Source organism: Sebastes fasciatus, chromosome 7 (assembly GCF_043250625.1).
Source record: "Sebastes fasciatus isolate fSebFas1 chromosome 7, fSebFas1.pri, whole genome shotgun sequence".
NCBI lineage: Eukaryota > Metazoa > Chordata > Actinopteri > Perciformes > Sebastidae > Sebastes > Sebastes fasciatus.
The window spans coordinates 19,098,035-19,116,556 of record NC_133801.1 but is presented as its reverse complement, the minus strand read 5'-3'; the positions used below and the strand labels follow the sequence as shown (position 1 = coordinate 19,116,556).

The 18,522-nt window shown below is 42.6% G+C and overlaps 1 protein-coding gene across 1 annotated transcript in view; it reads right to left on the bottom strand.

Annotated features, from left to right (window-relative positions):
- Positions 1 to 18,522, bottom strand: part of sik2b (salt-inducible kinase 2b) — a 51,683-nt gene that overhangs the window by 10,297 nt on the left and 22,864 nt on the right. The window contains exons 4-11 of the mRNA XM_074642039.1: positions 17,457 to 17,618; positions 8,441 to 8,565; positions 7,963 to 8,086; positions 4,232 to 4,458; positions 3,020 to 3,172; positions 2,399 to 2,557; positions 571 to 802; positions 179 to 472 (exon numbers count right to left, since the gene is read on the bottom strand). Of these exons, the coding sequence (XP_074498140.1) occupies positions 179 to 472; positions 571 to 802; positions 2,399 to 2,557; positions 3,020 to 3,172; positions 4,232 to 4,458; positions 7,963 to 8,086; positions 8,441 to 8,565; positions 17,457 to 17,618 (1,476 nt within the window). The remainder of the gene's footprint in view (positions 1 to 178; positions 473 to 570; positions 803 to 2,398; positions 2,558 to 3,019; positions 3,173 to 4,231; positions 4,459 to 7,962; positions 8,087 to 8,440; positions 8,566 to 17,456; positions 17,619 to 18,522) is intronic.

Below are 18,522 nucleotides of genomic sequence, written 5' to 3'. Positions count from 1 at the left end.
ATTGAGATCGACCCTAAAATGGACAGCCTGGGTTTATCGAGGAAGACACATAACCCCATTATGATGTCATTGTAGTCTGAGCGTATATAGAGAAGTGGGTGATTTGAGGGAGGGTCCAAAGAGAAGAAAAAATGGATATGGAGGAAAAAAAAGACAAATGAACACTGATGGCTCTGACCTTGGGTGAGGGAGGTGTCGGAGGCACGCCGTCCTTCTCTGAAGCTGATGGGGGAGCGGTTGTGTGTCTCCCTGTGCTGAGAAGTCAGGACGGCCATTGCTGGGTTGGCGGGCCGAGCGTTCATGAAAGGCGTAGCTGTGACGCCAGGGGCAGAGCTGTTGGTTGATACCACTTCACTGAGAGAGGGGGGATCCTCCAGTAGGCCGTAGTCGCTGTGCACGGAGCCCATGTCGTAGCCCATGTCCGAGTCCATGCTGCCCATGGAGGGGTTGTGGCCTAGAGCGAACAATTTACCTGGGAGACAAAAATCTTTATATTAAAACAGCTTTGTTTGAGCATTACATGAATGTGTCAGACTTTAAAGCGGTGTGCTTGATCAGGTGACATCATACCTTGGTTCGAAGGCCCCGGCTGATTGGTCACCTCAGAGAGGGTGTGTCGCCGTTGGCCGAACCGAGCTGTTTGATAGGCCGAGAGCAGGTGGGGCGGATCATCCTCTGTGTCGGGCTCCTCGGTCTCAATGCCTTCATCGATCGACGTCTCCATCATGTTGCTAGGCGACGAGGTGGAGGACTTGCGGAGGACAGTGGTGGGAGGCAGGGGGTCCAGCAGGCAGCCATTTACCTAGATGAGGGGGGAAGATGAAAAGGGACAGAAAGACAGAACGTTAACTATACATTCAAAACTGACTGTGGCAGGAAGAAAACAGCATCTTAAGCATCTTAAATAAGACATCTTAAACACAAACGGGGTGCACACACACACAAAGGCAACCACCATACTGAGAATGAGGGCTCCATTAGTTACTCTCCTCCCTCTGTTTTCCCTCCACTCGCCACAGTTGGTCTCATACTGGGAGTGTGTGTGTGTTTGTTACAGCATGCAGGCCTGTGTGTGTTGGCGTAGAGGTGGAGGGTGGGGATAAAGGAATGCAGGGCCAGGAAGTGAGCTTTGACTGAAAGTGCTGTGTGACTGACACACACACAGACACAGACAAAGATCATCTGCATGAGTGGCCGCTGTAACCGGAAAGCCTGGTGTTGGTCTAGAAAGAGCAACTTTGCCCAATTCCCCATCTGTTTTCTGTAGTGTGCTGGGATAGGAATGCTGTTACTCAACCGACACACACACACTGAGGACAAGAGGGGAAAACGACATTGAGAAATAGACGATGAAAAGGGGCGCTGGGTCATAAGGGGAGAGTGAAGTTAAAGCTTGAAGAAGAGGAGAGAGAGAAGAAGCTGAATGGAGAAGAAAAAGAATGTGGAGGAAGGAAAAAGAAAGCCAAAACCCCCCCCCAAAAAAAAAAGATGAGCTGTTGGCTGATGGGTAGGAGGTCACGGCGGCGAGATCACTGGAGTAGCGCAGCAGCTTCCTGTCCATGTGTGTTCACTCAGCTTCGCATTAGGTCACATCGTCATCACAGGACCGCTTACATAAGCGGGCTCCATACACGCAGATAACGCGCACTCTGTCTCTGTGCTGCTTACCAAACACACGCGGTGCACACACACACACACACACACATAAAACAATGTACACATCACTCTTTATAGGAGCCAGGAGAGGGGGTGGGATGGAAAAGAAATCTTGAAGAATAATGCTGCATTTATCTATGTGTGTGTGTGTGTGTGTGTGTGTGTGTGTGTGTGTGTGTGTGTAGCCCTGCAGGTGTGTGAGGCCGTCAACTCAGACCACTGGTGTCTGTGTTCTGTAATAGTCGGTCAGCACAACAACAGGCCTGGAGGAAAAGGTCGCTGGTTGGCACAAATAAAAAGAGGAAGAGTGAGAGCCCTGTGTGTGTGTGTGTGTGTGTGTGTGTGTGTGTGTGTGTGTCTGTCTAGAAGCCGTGCAGGACAGGCAGCTGTCCTGTCTGATGTGAGAGCTGGCTGAGTTCTTACATAACAGAACAAGTCAGCTGCACTCTGGCAGGTCGACGGAGCAAGCCAACGCTCAAAACCTCAAAGGAGTCTGGCGTGTACACACACACACACACACACACACACACATGGACATTTCTGATTCACAGTGAGTGGGTATGCTTATCAAAGTGTATCACTGTCAAGCTTATCAGGATAATGTTTCTGGACATACACGGAAGTTGATAATGACTGTAATAACTACCATAACCGAAAAGCCGGATGCGCACCGTCTTATGCAGACAGACAGAGGACAAACACACAAACCAAAAGACACCCGTATCCCTGGTACTGGACCTACTTTGGGTGTGTTGACGTCCTCCACCATGAAATTCTGCTCCAGGGTACATGCAGTCTGGGGGAAGGTGAAGGCATCGGAGGAGGCTTGGGGCACAGCAGGGGAGCGCAACAGACGAACGCCCTGCGGGAGCAAACCCACCTGAGCTGAACCACTGGTCGACTGGAGAGAGAGAGAAAAAACAGAGGCTTTGACATCACATCAAAAAACCTTCTCCAATTCATGGCCAACACTTAACAATATCCTTGATAATAACGCCATTACGACTAAATCTAGCCGTTGTGAATTTCACTTTGTAATCCAAATGAGACAAAACGGCCAGATCCTAGATGGCGAGGGAAATGAAAGAAATTGCAAAGTGTCGCTGAGAAAAGACGGTGGGCAAAGAAAAGAACATAATGAATAATGTAACTGAGGCATTAAGATCAAGGCTGGACGGAAAAGACTGGGAGAAAGCCAGAAGACAGAACCCGGCTGGATAAATAAATGAATGGGTCGCGTCCGTCCGTTTGTTTGTTCGTGGGTGCAGGTGTGAATAGCGGAGCTTTGATCAGAGAGGCGTGGATGGTAATCTCTGTACACATTATTCAGAACCCCCTCGTCGCCCTAACGCCCTGCGGCTACCTTGACGACAGTCTGTTCGGCGATGGTGCTGGGCCGCCGCTGGCGAGCGTCGAGCCGCTGTTCGACGGGGAAGCTGCAGCGATGGGCCTTGAGCCGCTCCACCAGCAGGTAGTAGATAGCAGCAAAGTGGTTGTAGCTTTTGTTCTGCAGAGACTGGAGGATGACAGACAACATAAATGGCGGCGACTGTAATTGAAGTAATTACTGAAGCACACCTTCCATTTTGGATGACTTCACGGTGACAGCTCTTAAGATACACTGAGATAATTCTTTATTTCTTTTCCCAGCAGTTAAAGAGCAGAGTAGAGATAAGAAATACAATAGACAGCACATATAATATACTGCATATAAATGACAGCCTCTTCATTACACTAATACAGAAATACTGTTTAATGAAGGAGTGGATGTATTTTCCTTTTATTTTACAATCAGGGTTAACAAACATTCACATAATGATCATTGTGATATTTTTGCTGAATATTGCAAAAATTATTTTAGTAATAAATTAACCATTATGCCCCATTTACAGTTTTTTTTTAAAAACATATTTGAATCCATTATTACAAGTTAGTATAGTTATTTTCAATATTTGTATGTTGTTTGTATGGAGATTAATGTTCGTTTAGCTGCTGTAATGCTGCAATTTCCCATTGGGACTAATAAAATACATACTGTATCTATTATCAGGAAACAAGAAAAACAAATATAAATAAAATGAAATAAGTAAATGGAGTGAAAATCACTGCACATAATGATCAATCATTGCAGCTTCTTTCAAAGTAGAAATATATATTATTGAGAAAAAAAAAACATTGCACCTACAACACAATACTGAGGTAAAAGATGCCAAAAAAATCTAATATGGAGAACTTCGATTGTGAACTTACTTTCCCATGTGTACTTGCATGACAAAGCACAAGTGTGCACTATTTGATGTCTATTTGAGGCCCACTGACTGATTTGCACGCAGACCAGAAGAATGCATGGCTTTCTTTTCTCCAGTGTAGCAATTTATATGTTTGATTTTAGTATCTGTGCAGCCCCATGTCTTACTGAGCAATAGATGGAAATGAAGTGACGTCTGCAATACAGCCCGCTTCTGCTTTGATGCACATAGTAAAACTGTTACCTCTGTCACAGTCAGAGGCTCTGACATTTAAACCTCACCCCTCCATACCCCTGTTGAATAAATAAAGCCAGCTAAGTCCTCACCTCAATAGTCTTGTGCTGGTCGATGCCGAGGCTATGCATCAGGCGCAGGACCTGCTCGCTGTACTCTCCCACACCCGCCTCGCCCTCAGCAGACAGAGGCTGTTGGTACAGAACGGGCCTCTGTACGGGAGCGTACAGAGCCATCCACTTGTGCTCCTTTATCTGGGCCACAGACAGACGCTTCGACGGGTCCAGGACCAACATCCTGCGGATCAGGTGCTCACAGTCTGCGAGGGGGTGGAAGAGAATAAATCATAGAGGATGTGACAAGGTTTTTATAGCCTTTAATTTTTTAGGATCACCACTTTGAAAGAGGAAGAGGTTGTTTATGTTTGATAACGCTGAGCACTTCTTGTATAAGCTATGATGAAGCCACAAAGCGTCATGTCCTTGTCAAAGTAGCCCACACGAAGTGGGGCAGAAATAACACTTAGGAGCTTAAAATCTGCTGAATTCTTTTCTTGATTTCCTCCACCGTCACTTCTGAGTCTACAATCTTGTCTACTTCCCTCCCCTCCTAATGAGAGCTCCTCACCTCTAGTTAGTGGCTAGATGAGATTGACGTCAGACACAGCTGGGTTCTTAACAGGATTACAGTTCCCCTGGCTGTGCCGCTTTGGCCTGCCTGCACCCCTACCGCCTCTACTGCATTCTTGCCCGCCACACAGCATCTTTACCCATATACCCCGCTGGTGCAGTCTTGAACAACAACAGTTGTGTTCTCAACAATCAGACCCTGCAGTCGGTCATTATTTCCTTGATCTTTAATACTTTATTTATTGGAATATGTTTTTGAAATGAATGATCTCTACCGTGAGTTTCCATTGATTGAAAATGAAACACAGGCCAGTCATTTATGGGAAATGTTATTAAACGTTTAGCGATTTTAGAGTTCACGAAGAGTTAAAGTAGCGCACATTAGCAACCTTCTGCAGGTCATAAGCCCATGGATATGGCTGCCAACAGTAACTCCCTGCTTCACATTCTTCCCAGTTGCCCTGCTGATCTACATCACATTTTTCTACCTCGTGCTGGTTCAGCCAACTAAATATTTCCCCCATTATGTACAAAACCAGTGTACCCTTCACTGCACTTTTGCCCCGTGCTGTGGCATCTTAGCAGCTGCTAAGTTACAACATGCTTCAAATACAATACTGTACAATTTGTTTGACCCAGAAGTTACTCAAGCTCTGCTCGTTGCTACAGCCGTGTTTATAGCAACAGCTGAAGCTGAGCACATTTTTCAAAGCTACTAACCACCAGGGAAGGTTGGACTGTGTAAAAGGGCCGGCACTGACTGCATAACCGCCAGCCGGCTGATTGATTGACACATTGACTGTTCTTAGCCAGTACATTACACCACCATGACATAACCACACACCACCCCAGTTAACACTTGCGATGTCCCAGTGGTGTAGAGTTGCACCAAGTCCCCCTATTAAGGAGAACAGCACTCTGTTGCAAGAAGTCAGAGGGCAGAGAGCGGGTACTGTGGCCGACTTTATCCTATCTATTTCATTGACTTTATCAGACACACATGCTTAAAAATACAGACATTTAAAATGTAACCATAACGCATGACTGTGAACATGAGCATCTCTCTACATCAGGGTAATTATAGTAAACTAAAACAAAAATAAGCAGTGAAAAATATTTTTAGTAAACAAACTAAATAAAACTAAATCCTTTAAGAAAAACTAAAACTAAACTGAAACCATATTGCCTGGGTAAAAAACTGATAAAAATAAAATAAATTAATTTCAGTTTTATTTATTTTTTTAGTTATAATATATTGCTACCGAAAAAAGGAGACCGCATGAATTTCTGTCAACTCTCGTGACACTGAACGGCTGGAAATTGAAGGGGACTTGACCTTCCCGGAGATGGCTCAATGCCACAATTGCTTCACTAAAGCAGCGCAAAGATTACAGTATACATCAAACATTATGGCCATTCCTACACAATTCTCCAACCATGTATTTTATTTTGTATGAATATAGCTACATACTTCTGAGACCTGGCCCTAACAAAAACAAACTAAAACTACTGTGAAACTAAAACTAAATATATAAAAAATTTAATTATTTGAAAAACTGAAACTAAACTAAAACTAGCAAACGCACTCTGAAAACTAACTAAAACTACACTAAAATTAAATCAATAAGTCAAAACTATTATAAACCCGTGCCCTACATACAGCCATTTATAAATGAAATGCAACACAAACTGCAATTCATCATATTTCAAAAACACTTTTTTCAACATTTTCACAGCTGTGATTGGCTAGCTGTACTTCTGCAACGCAGGACAGAAGAAACAAAAACGCCACACAAGCAGTAACACAAGCAACTGAGCTTCACAGGGCAAAGTGTGCATTTTTATTTTCAAGTGGGAGTCAATTAGAGGCGAATCAATTAGCAGATAAATCCAGTTGTTAATACCAGAAAGCTATTTTTTGCAAATCAATTAATTATTTAGTCCTTTTTTAAAGACAACATCCCAATCATGCACCGCTTTTCTCATTTTATGTAATTGTTAATTGAATATCTTGGGATGGTCGGACAAAACAAGCATTTGAGGTAATCACCTTAGACTCTGGGAACCTGTGATGGGCATTTTTTACTATTTTATTCTGACATTTTGTAGACCAAATGATTCTGGGTGACACGACTCAAGGCTATTCTGTATGACTCTCTACCAGGTCTGTGCAATATGCAACAGCAGGGGAGACACAAGACAACATCTACTGTTGTTATTAAGTCAGTAAGTTGGGAGTAGACCAAAGTGTTGACAGATGTTCCAGTGAGAGTTTACTGTGCGGTGCTAAGCTGTGCTGTGTACTACAGCGCTGACCGGTGAGAGGAACAAGAGGACATGAGATGGACTGTTTGTGGATGAAGAAATCAGCACACTCTGTTCTCCTTGTTCAGGGAACAGGGGCCGGACTGGGGGTGGGGATGCGGGTTTTGAGTGTCAGTCTGGCCACGGAGCTGACATTACACTCCTACATTCCCCTTACGTCTTAATTGTTTCAAGGTCCTGAGCAAATCTGGTCGACTCTCTCACCACCCCCCCTGTGGTGAAAGCGCTGCAGACGTGCAGATGGGACGCAGAGAAACAAGACAAGAGCAACAGACAGGGCCACAGACGGACAGGAAGATGTCTCACAGATAGCGAGCGTGAGTCAGACGGACGTACAAACAGACAGACTCCTCAGAGAGACAGACAGGCGAGCTGCTGGAAGGCTTCACTGGCTTTTCCCCAGGTTACATAAACAGCTCCAGCTCTGGAATTAATCTGCCGGCAGCTAGCTAGCACAGCCGCTAACAGCAGGACTGCTCTGAGACCAACCTGACTCACTCTCATGCACGCACGTATACACTGACTCACGTATGCACATTACAGAGGACAATGACAGAGTGTCTTCTACTGTATCCCCTTCAAATGAGCGCGATGCTCTCTCGCTAATGAAATGACCCCCTGACCGATGGCAGCGAACATTCAACAGCATGGTGACTCAAATATGAAAGCATAATCTATTCATCTGAGCAGCAGTGTCACTGGAATTCTAATGCCATTTTTGCCTCTGTTAGACTACATATCGTGATAAGAAAGCCTATGATGCGTTTCACAAATCCACTGCATGCAAGTAAATGTGAGGTACCGAGAGGTGGGAGTTGGTGGGCATACTCTCCCATTTCATTTTGTGTCTTTTGTGTGTCTTTTCTTACCTTCAGTCATGAAGTAGGGGATGCGAAACCTTCCTTCTAGGACCCTCTGTCGAAGCACAGGCAGAGTGGGCCCATCGAAGGGCAACGCGCCACACACCAGCACATACAGCACCACCCCCATACTCTGTGAACATGAAGAGATACACACACAGAGAACAAGGTCAGGGCAGTAGATAAATCAATCAGATGTGTCTGGATGTAAATAAGGTTATAAGATTATTACTGTACACACACAAATGCATAGTCTTTCACACAGAAACACAAACGCACAATATACAGCTGGTTGGGCAATCAGCATCATATGACCGAAAGAAAAAGCTGCTGTAATCATCAAGACTTTGTTTCCATTGTTACAGTAGATGTACAGTATGTTAAATATTATAAAAAATGAATTGCATCATCTGATTTCATTGGCTTAGTAAAGTAAATTTGCACTCAATTTGCACAATTGTCTACATCATGCAATCACTCATCTTACCCAGATGTCAAGCTGTGGACCCTCATACTGTTGGCCCTCAAACACCTCTGGAGCAGCATAAGGCGGGCTGCCGCACCACGTTGCCAGAGGCTCTCCGGGCTGGAAGAAGTTCCCGAATCCAAAATCTACAAAACGGCAGGGGGGGGGTAACAAACATTAAAGTTTGATAAAAGTGGGAACTCCTTGTTCAAGCCCTTTGCTGTACACAAAGTCAACATGTACCAGTAAGTATTACTTGTGACTGTAAAAAGGGAAGAGGTTAGGCACATGGTGAACATGTAATTTGTAGCTGCGGTGATTGATGTGGTCAAACTGCACAAAGAAGATGTCCAGAACAAAGGTGGGTTATGCCTTGAGACTCAGAGTTTACAAGTGTCTCCATGGGGTCTGCAGGTTTTGCATAATGCAATATGTAATCCACATATTTGTATGTTGAGGAAACTGGTCTTTGTATGAGGTAACCTCCCCAGGAGAGACATGAGGTCATCAATGCTGTGCTCTGATTGGTTGTCTGTAGAGTGACTAAACTCTGATTTGATTTCTTCAGATGAACAAGATGTACACTTGCAGAAATACACACAAAATGCAGAGAAGTTCACTTATGCCTTTCATTAAAATCCAACTAAGAGCTGCAGTGATATCTGCCAAATCACACTGAGCCAACTTGTGTGCCTGCAATTACTCAGCCAACCCCCCTTTTTTGTATTAGTTCGTATCATTCTCCCTTCCTCTCATCCCACCTCCCGCTTTCTCAAACCCTCTCCAGTAAATGATCCTTTGTCTCTGCTCTTCATTTACAAGACTTACTTCTGGTGCTGAGATGATTAATCCATTAGTGCATCGACAGAAAATTAATAACTATTTTGATAATTGATTCATAATTCTTAGTAATTTATCAAGAATAAAATCCTTAGCATTTATGAGGATTTTGACGGTTTTCTCCAGTGTTGGAAATGGGCCGGTACTCACCGGTACGCAGTGCCGGCACTTCTACATTTTACTCCTTAGCATACCGTGACTTTTTCTTGCACACCGGCACTTCTAACAAGCTGCCGGTACTCTTTTCTGTTCTCTCCGTATCAGGTTCTCTGGGCAATTCATAATGAATTGATTAGACTTAATAATAATACGGTGCAGTGCCAGCATTTTTGCGCCGCGACTCATAAGCTGTATAAACATTAAAACAATCTCAGAGCACCTGGACGAGGCAGGGGGTGAGAACGAGGGTACTGTAATTTATCGATACAATATTCACATATTTTTTGTAAATTAATTACTGCTCATCATTATTATTTTTTTTCATTTGTGAAGAAATATAATTAATGAAACGTTATTTAAAAGTTTTCTGAATCTGCTCTTGTGATTAACAGAATATGATTTTAGGGAGCAAATATTTCCAGAAGAATTAAACGTTCAGACGAAGGCTGTGATATGTGTAAATAATAAAATAATTATTTAACTAAAGCAAGTTTTCGCTTTAAGCTTTTTGGGCATTATCTATAGTAATAATAATGGTCCAAAATGATGTGAAATTACATAGTTTTTAAGTAAAAAACCTTCAAATTTTCTTGGGGGAGGACCCAATATTTCCTCGAATCTTTTATTTTCTGTAGAAATTCAGAATGTAATAATGAATGATGACAGCGGCCAACACACACGCCAATGTGAAGAAGGGAAGTACTGTCACTTATTTTTTTCCACTTCAAGCACCAGGTTTCTCTCCCTCATTATAATTATAAATGGAACATTTTCAACTTGTGACATTTTATATTAACTGATGAATCAAATGAAGTGAATCGATAGATAACAGATTCGGAAAAAAACTTCCATGCTTAGTTTGTTCCTTATCAGTGGGACACTGTGATGCTGTCATGGGACCTGACAGCTACAGGAGCAGACAATCAGCTTCACTTAACCCTCCGCCCCCATCCTTTTTCCACAATTGGAAACAGTTACATAAACAGAAAAAAATTATTGAAAAACAAATAAATAACACCGATATAAAAAAAGAGATCTGGCTTGCATAATGGGGCTGGAGGGGATGTGGGTTCACACACACAAACACACAGTAAGCAGTGTGTGAGAGTAAAAGGCTGAATGTGTAACCAATTCCTTTTCCTTTGCTCTGCTCTGCATCAAGATGCTCAGCAACAACAACAACCTACTCACACAGCTAGCAGCCACACAACAGCTCACATTGCTGCATTTATTAGCTTTCAATTATCAAATTAATCCTTAGATAATTTTATAATCGCCCCTAAGAAACCAACATAGACACATTTTTGTCTTTTTTAGGCGGGGACAGGAAGTACATCCTCTGAAAGCCCTGGGTCAGTGAGTTTCATGAGGCTGCGGTTATCCTCGAATTATATTAACACAGTGATGTCGAGTTTTAAAAAAATGGTCTCACTATATGAAATGGCTACTATGGGGACTAACATCATCACACATGAATACAGTTTGGACTCATTGGATCCACAAGTGTCAGCTTTCCAGTCATACCCAATTTATGTAATTCCAGAAATATTCAAATACACCATTTTTAGAATAGACGAAAATAACACATTTGTACTGCATTCAAATAACTGCATGGGATTAGCATAAAGTGGTCTGTAAATGTCTGTAAAGGGGAGACTCGTGGGTACCCATAGAACCCATTTTCATCCACATATCTTGAGGTCAGAGATCAAGGGACCCCTTTGAAAATCGCAATGCCAGTTTTCCCTCACCAAAATTTAGCCTAAGTTTGAGCGTTTAATTAGCGTCCTTCCCGACAAGCTAACATGACACGGTTGGTATCAATTGATTCCTTAGGTTTTCTAGTTTCAACAGCCTCTTAAGGCGCTTTCACAAGCCAACATTTGGTCTGCTTTAATCCCACTCTGGTGCTGTTTGTTTGGGAGGTTGTGAATGCAGTAATCGTACTCCGATGCGGACCAAAGCAAACCGACCGAAACCACCTCTCGCAAGCAATTTCGGAACATTTCGAGGCAAACCAAAATGCAAGCTGCCTGTGCGGGCATTTGTTGAGATGGACAGAGGTAAATGACAGGTTAACATGAGTGGGAGAGGACAGACTTTGCTTGACATCTGGGCCGAAGAGAACATACAGGATATGTTAAATAAAGTCTGCAAATACAATGAGTCATCCACGATAAACTGGAGGAGAAGGGATTCATACCCACAGTCAGTGCAGAGTCAAAGTGAAACAACTATCAAAGTCCGCGATTCCCTGCATAGAAGTGGCAGCTCTTGAGATGAAAAAAAATAATTTGCTCCTTCATACACGCCCCTTAGCAACTTACTTTTTTTTATTTGGTCCACTTTAATTTGTGCACTGTGAAACCGAACCAGACTAAACAGAAAACTAACCAAAAGAATAAATCTAACTCTGATTCGGACTAGCCAAACGGGCTATGGCTTGTGAAAGACACAAGCCATAAAGACAGTAACGTCGGTTGAGATCGCCATATGTCTCGCGGGTCTCAGAGGGTTAATTGTGTAGTCTATAAAATGCCAGAAAAGAGTGAAAAACTCTGTCCTCTTCAAATGTCTTGTTTTGTGCGACGAACAAAGCAAATCCAGACCAAAAACCAAAGATACTCAGCTTACAAATATACACTTAGTGGCCACTTCATTAGATACGCCTCACTAATGCTTAATGATAATGCAGTCTAATACAACAGTCACACAATAAGTCCTCCCTTTTTGAAGGTCATTAGGTTACGATTTAGTGGAAGCTTTTTTAGAGAGGTGTTGAGTCACCATTAATGTAATTTTGGAGTCAGCAGTGTAATTGCACTGCATTATACAGAGGCGTGTTTCTGTTATTTAGTCTACCCTCATTGACATAAATGGGATGGACGAAACAATAGAAACACCTGTCAGTTAAAGCAATATAGACAAAGGTGCAGAGAAGTCTAGTTCACTGGAAAATACATGTAGGAATCAGGTGTGAGAGGGAAAAGGAAAAGGCAGGTTTGACAAGTGTTTGCGAGTGCATGTATTGAATCCATTTAATTACTGCAGTGCAGTTGGCAGCAGGTGTGGTTGACATAAAGTGGAGGGCAAAGCAGAGCGCCACAGTGGGGTTTATTACAAGTATGTTTACTGTCTGATGCTGCTGTGAAGGTGAGATGTGAGATGCAGGCAGAGCAGAGCGGAGCAGTGCAGTTGGTTTATCGTCAGAAGCTGTGACCCATTTCATGGAGCTGAATACTGAGCAGACTGGTTGACGTCAAGCGCTCCGGCACGCTGCAGGCGACTAACAGCACTCGTAGCTCAGCAAGAAGGGTGGGGTGGGGGAGCGTGTGTGTATGTCGCACACAAATGTATTAGCATAATATTAGCCTAAACATGTCATACTGCTTCTAACGTCTTATTGAACTGTGTGTGTGTGTGTGGATATGACGAGTGTATGAGTGATATCATCACACCGCAGTACGAGGACAGTATCCAGCAGTCACAAATGTTACCGTGTCATTTCTAATAAGGTATGAGCATTGATGTAGTTATGGATGCGACTCAGGAAGCTCTGCCCTCGATTCACTCTTCTCGCCTCTTTTCTCACACTTGTTATCACCTAAAAAACTTTTTCTCTCTCCTCGTCTTTCTCCTCGTATGCTTCAGGTTCCCTAAACCTCAGCCTCTTTCACTCTTATGAAAAAGGACATTTCACTGATTAAAGTGACACTAACTTCTGAAAGAAGAATTAGCAATTCATGAGGAACTAGAATTAGCGCCTCGTGGTTTATATCCATGTCTTTTTCAAAATGTCATCACTCCATCATTTTATCTTATTAGACATTTGTGTGAAATTGTCAGAATTAGCAAATTAATTCTTGAATTATGGCCAAAAACTTTTTTTTTTTTTTAGGTCACAGTGACTTTTGACCACCAAAATTGTAATCAGTTCATCCTTGGGTCCAAGAGGACATTTGTACCAAATTTGAAGAAATTCGCTCAAGGCTGTCTTGAGGAAATGGATCGGACTGACTTACGAACCTGCAGACGTATGTACAGACGTACGGACAGACAACCCGAAAACATAATGCATCCGGCCATGGCTGTCGCCGGCGCTGAGGCATAATAAAACACAAACTTTCTCAATCAAATCCACTCAGAAGTTTTGCCGATACAGCCGTACTTGGAGTCTGGTATGACCAGTAAATAATGGTGGCTGATGTTAGCAAACTTTAGATATATATTCCTGTACAACGGAAGTTATGTTAAGTTATTTTAATGACTTGACGACTCTTCTCTTTTTGCTTCTTTTGCTCTTGCACAACCATGATCACATTCATTGTCACGTGTTTGCAGGGGCTGTTTTTTTCTTCTTCTTCTCTGCAGTCTTAAAATTTGTAGATATCTGGTTATAATGTTTGCTAGGAGTGGGCAACATCGAATATGCTATCTATGATTGTACATTACTATTTGTGATATATTTATTAGACAATCTGTTTATAGATAGATATGAATAACGGTTTAGAGATTTAAAGGAAAACCTATTTTCTAAATCAGCTTTTTACCACGAGCAAATGAGTCCAAGATGAACAAGTTCTTGCAAAAGTCCGAACAGTTTTGGTAGTTTCACATGAGAAACATCTATATGCATGTTTTTCTCTGTGCTCTTCTAAATGGTTTGAAGGGGGCGTGGCTCAGTTGGAAATAGGTGATGTCATGTACCTCTGAGCACCAATCAGGATTTAGCAACAGTTGAATCAGAATCTGATGACAGTTGGTTGATTGTTTTGTCACCGTCAAATCTGATCAATCCCCAAAACACATCCACACAGTCCTGATGAAGCAGATTATCAGTTTTTCAGTGTTAAACTCAAACACCAAAGTAGTTTTTTTCCCCCCCGAATTTTAACTTTGATTGGTATTTAATGACACATAGAAATATTTAAGATTTGAAACCAAGTTTGAGGGGCCTTAAAGATCATGAAATATGATCAAAAGCTCCAAAAGAGATACTAAATGGACCTTGAGGATGAGATTGTTCTGTCAACTGCTCTTTCCAAGGTCAAGAATGGACTTTGAAGCTCAATGGGAATGTTTGTTAAAAGGTAATTCAATAAAGTGAATACCTGATAAATCAAGGTTGTTGCAAAACCCTGTAAATCAAATAAAGAAACCAGTCCTGCTCACTGATTTGCAACATAGACCATAATAACCAAATCTGATATAATAAAGGAATAGCTGCGAGGAAAAAGACATACCAGCACACAATTGTCTATCTATTACAGCATATTGTACATTGTCATATTGTCCAACCCTGTAGTGGTTTCCATTTGTTTCTATTACTATAGAATACAATGTGTATACAAAAACGAATTAGAAACCGTTTCTCCAACAGGTGTCCTTGATCTGGAGATTGTTTGTATTTTTTTACATCATTTAATTGAGCATGAAACACTTTTAGGGTTTGGTGCCCTTCCAATGACATCACTCTGTGGATACTAATAATAATTAATGAACCTATAAATGCCCGTTAACAGTCTGGCGATGTGAGATGTATGACTAATGGATTTAGTTCTTTAAAGTGGTCATCCTAAACCCTTTATGCTTTCTTTTTTTTTTTTTTAACCATAGAAACTCAACACAACCCAAAACATACTTTCCTGTTGAGCCACAAAGGCTGCCTCCTCTCCTCTAATCCAGCAACTCGCTTTTGTTTTTGTTATTTCTCCTCCTCTCTTTCCATCCCCTTCAATCTGTCAACTCGAACGTAATGGGGCTGTTTGAAGTGAAAACATGAAGGGCACCCCCCGCTGCCACTTTCCCAATCCTCTGCAGCCACCATGAGCATGACCTTTCTTTGACTGACCGCTGCCTGGTTAAGCTTCATACAGACTGACCATAGGTGGCCTTTAGAGAGCACGGCGACATCACTGAAAGGCAGGAAAAACCCAGACGCATAGGTACTCTGTCTGGACATGCATATGCATTTCTCAAAGGAATTTACTGCGGTTTTAGCTTTAAGGCCTTTATTATTTTAGTTTCTATTGTGCTTACGTGGTGTTTTTCACTAAATCAATTTGTACTTAATACACACAAAATGCATACACAATGCACAGAGCATGAGGGAAAAAAGCAGATACGGTTCACAGCCCAGGGGCCGTCTATTCAACCCTGTAAGTTGGACAAGCAACCAACAAACAAGCAGTCTGAGGATGTCACTTCTGGCTCTGGAAAACTGTGATGGTGATTTGGTGAAACTGTGATTTTTCTGACATTTTATAGACTGAAAGAATATAATCGTACAGTTCAATCACTCATTTCTTGTTGTTAGGTGCAGCTCTACCCAATTGGCATTTAAAGGTAATCTGTGGATTCTTTACCACCAGTAGCGCGTGAGTGGATCTCTGTTTTGTTTGTCGTACGCACATGCACGTGGGTGATGCGATAAACGGTCCTGCCAGCTGTATTACTCTATTCCACTGATCTACAGATGGCAGTAATGCGCCAAGATATGCAGAAACGCACCAGCAAAGGCAGGAAAGAAGACTTCTTGCTAGTAAACATTAATGTAAACAATGTAAACATAACCCTTGTTTGAAAACATTTGGCATTTTGTTTTAAAAAACCCTCCACAGAGCATCTTTAAGGTCTAAAATAATCAGATTCATTGATAATGAAAAATAACCATTAGTTCTTTAGATGCACTGTCTTCCTCATGTACTGTACAAATCTAAACTTCATGTCCCCTTTACCCAACTTGTCAGAGTGCGTTGTGGGTAAGGGAAGTACAAAATGTACCTTGCTGCTGATGTCCTCCCCAGAGACGTTTTCTCTAATCACAAGCCAGGTAATGTTCTGTTCATTGTTTTCCTGCTTCAAATCTAATCTGCCGTGCGGACAATCGGCTGTGAGTCAGACATGTTTATGAAAATTACTGCTGGGGTAATAACATCCCCAGGTTATCATGTTGGACCCTTCTGAGAAACAGCGGACAGGATGATGCGAGTAATGATGCGGCTGAAACACTTGGTTCTCTACCAATTATTTTATAGCTCTGTCTAATTTGTCCTTATTTGATTTGACCTTTTAGAACAAAGAAAAGACAGATTTGTATGAAGGTTAACTGAGATGCTCGTCTGTCATTTTACCCCCATGAACTAACATTTATCACACCAATAAACAATGATTTTATTCTACTATTTGGAGTCCATGACATGTAGTCCTTCAAAGACTAGAGGCCATTTTCCCCGTAGCACACGTTCACACTCAGTGTGTCTGGTATCTTTTCACACCTGTATTTTTAGCCGTCCTCATGCGATCAACTCACCTTGGGTGGATTTCAGTATCAGCTCTGACTAAAGCCTAAGATAAACCTCGGCCTCTTTCAGAGCATTGTCACAGCTGCAGCCATGCCACCCTGCTATGCATCGTTTCTCATCATTCTCCCTTCGTCCTCTCGCACGCTACTCTGTCTCCAAAGTAGCAAATCGAATTTATCACCTCCTCTCCTCCTCCAATTAAACCCAAACTCTTCCCTCCCATTCCCCCTCCTCCACTCCGGGAAACAGCGGTAGGGTGACATTCTCACTAGCTACCTCTAAATGCCAGTTGCTTTATAATCACACTTTGAAGCTTGTACTACAGACCTCCAGCTTAGTCTCAAATCTCTACCTCCGGGTCTATTCCTCTTTTCGTCCACCATCTTTAATGTTTCCACTTCAAAATTAAAGCTAGGGGTCACTGGGGAGAGATGTTTGATCTCCTCTGATCATAAGTTTAGAAAAGGTGGCACAAGCCTTTTGATTCTTGCTGAGACTTTTAAGACGTCTGTCCTGGCATCTTTCAGCTAACAGCTATCTCGCGAGCAACCTCTGACCACTTCTCAACACTGTGCAAATGGCCCGGGCAGGTAGTTAAGACATTTCTGAGCTACGCCGGCACTGAGATCATGGCAGGCAATGGATCAAAACTAAACAATTCCATGCCGACAGCTGTGTTTCTCATCCATCAATGAGTTTATGGGTTCTCCTGCATTACGTCGTTATTATGGTACCTGCAATCTTGATGTTCATGTGGCCGTCCAGCAGCAGATTCTCCGCCTTCAGGTCCCTGTGGACGATGTTGCGGTTGTGACAATACTCCACCGCTGACAGGATCTGCCAGAACTTCCTCCTGGCCTCCAGCTCACTGAGGCGGCCGTGCTTCGCCAGGTAGTCTGCAGCCAGAGAGAGAGAGAAAAACAAAGACAGAGGAGAGAGGTGATGTGTCTTGTTAGAAGTATATGCAGATAGTATTATATACTGACTTATATAACATGATGCTGCTTCGGGTCTTTCAAATACAAGACGTCTCTTGGTGGAATGAAACACCCCTGCATTCTTTTCAACTGTACAAAGTGTTGGTGGTTGATGGTTGGAAGAATAATTTACTTTTGATGAGGTGTAGACCTGGTGCCAATAGCAGTTTACAGCTGCTCTACATTACAACATGCTTTAAAGGTGATTCAGTGCAAGATGTACGACGTAATTTTTCTTCGGAAACCCTGTGCTAACCCCGTGTGTGTGTGCATGTGTGAGTAGGCAGCGGTTGACAGTGGAGGAACTGTGTTGTCATAGCCGGAGGAGGAGAGGGGAGGATGAGATTTCTGAGAACTGCTCTTCTGCTACATTATGTCCACATTATTTGGAACTGGGTGTGGAGTTGAGGGGTTAGTGGGAGGTAGGCAGTGTCTGATTGCAGTGCACACACACAGACTTACAAACACACTCGACAATTAGTGGGTGAAATCAAGACACCAGCGTAAATACAAACCTGGGTTCCCAATGAGAAACAAAAGTATCGGATTTATCTGTTTATCTGCTGAGCAAAAGCTGTGCACAGAGCATTAAAGGGTAACTTCGGTATTTTTCAACCTGGATCCTATTTTCCCATGTTTTTGTGTCTAACTGACTAATAGGGACAACACCTTCTGAAATTGGTCCAGTGTTGAGGGAGAGCGCTGTAGACGGCAGCTGCTCACGGGCTACAATATGGTGCTATTGGGGCAAGCTGGCACTGCCATTTACGTCCACTAAAAGTGCTTGTTTTTTGCCATAACAGGCTCTGAATTAATTGAATTT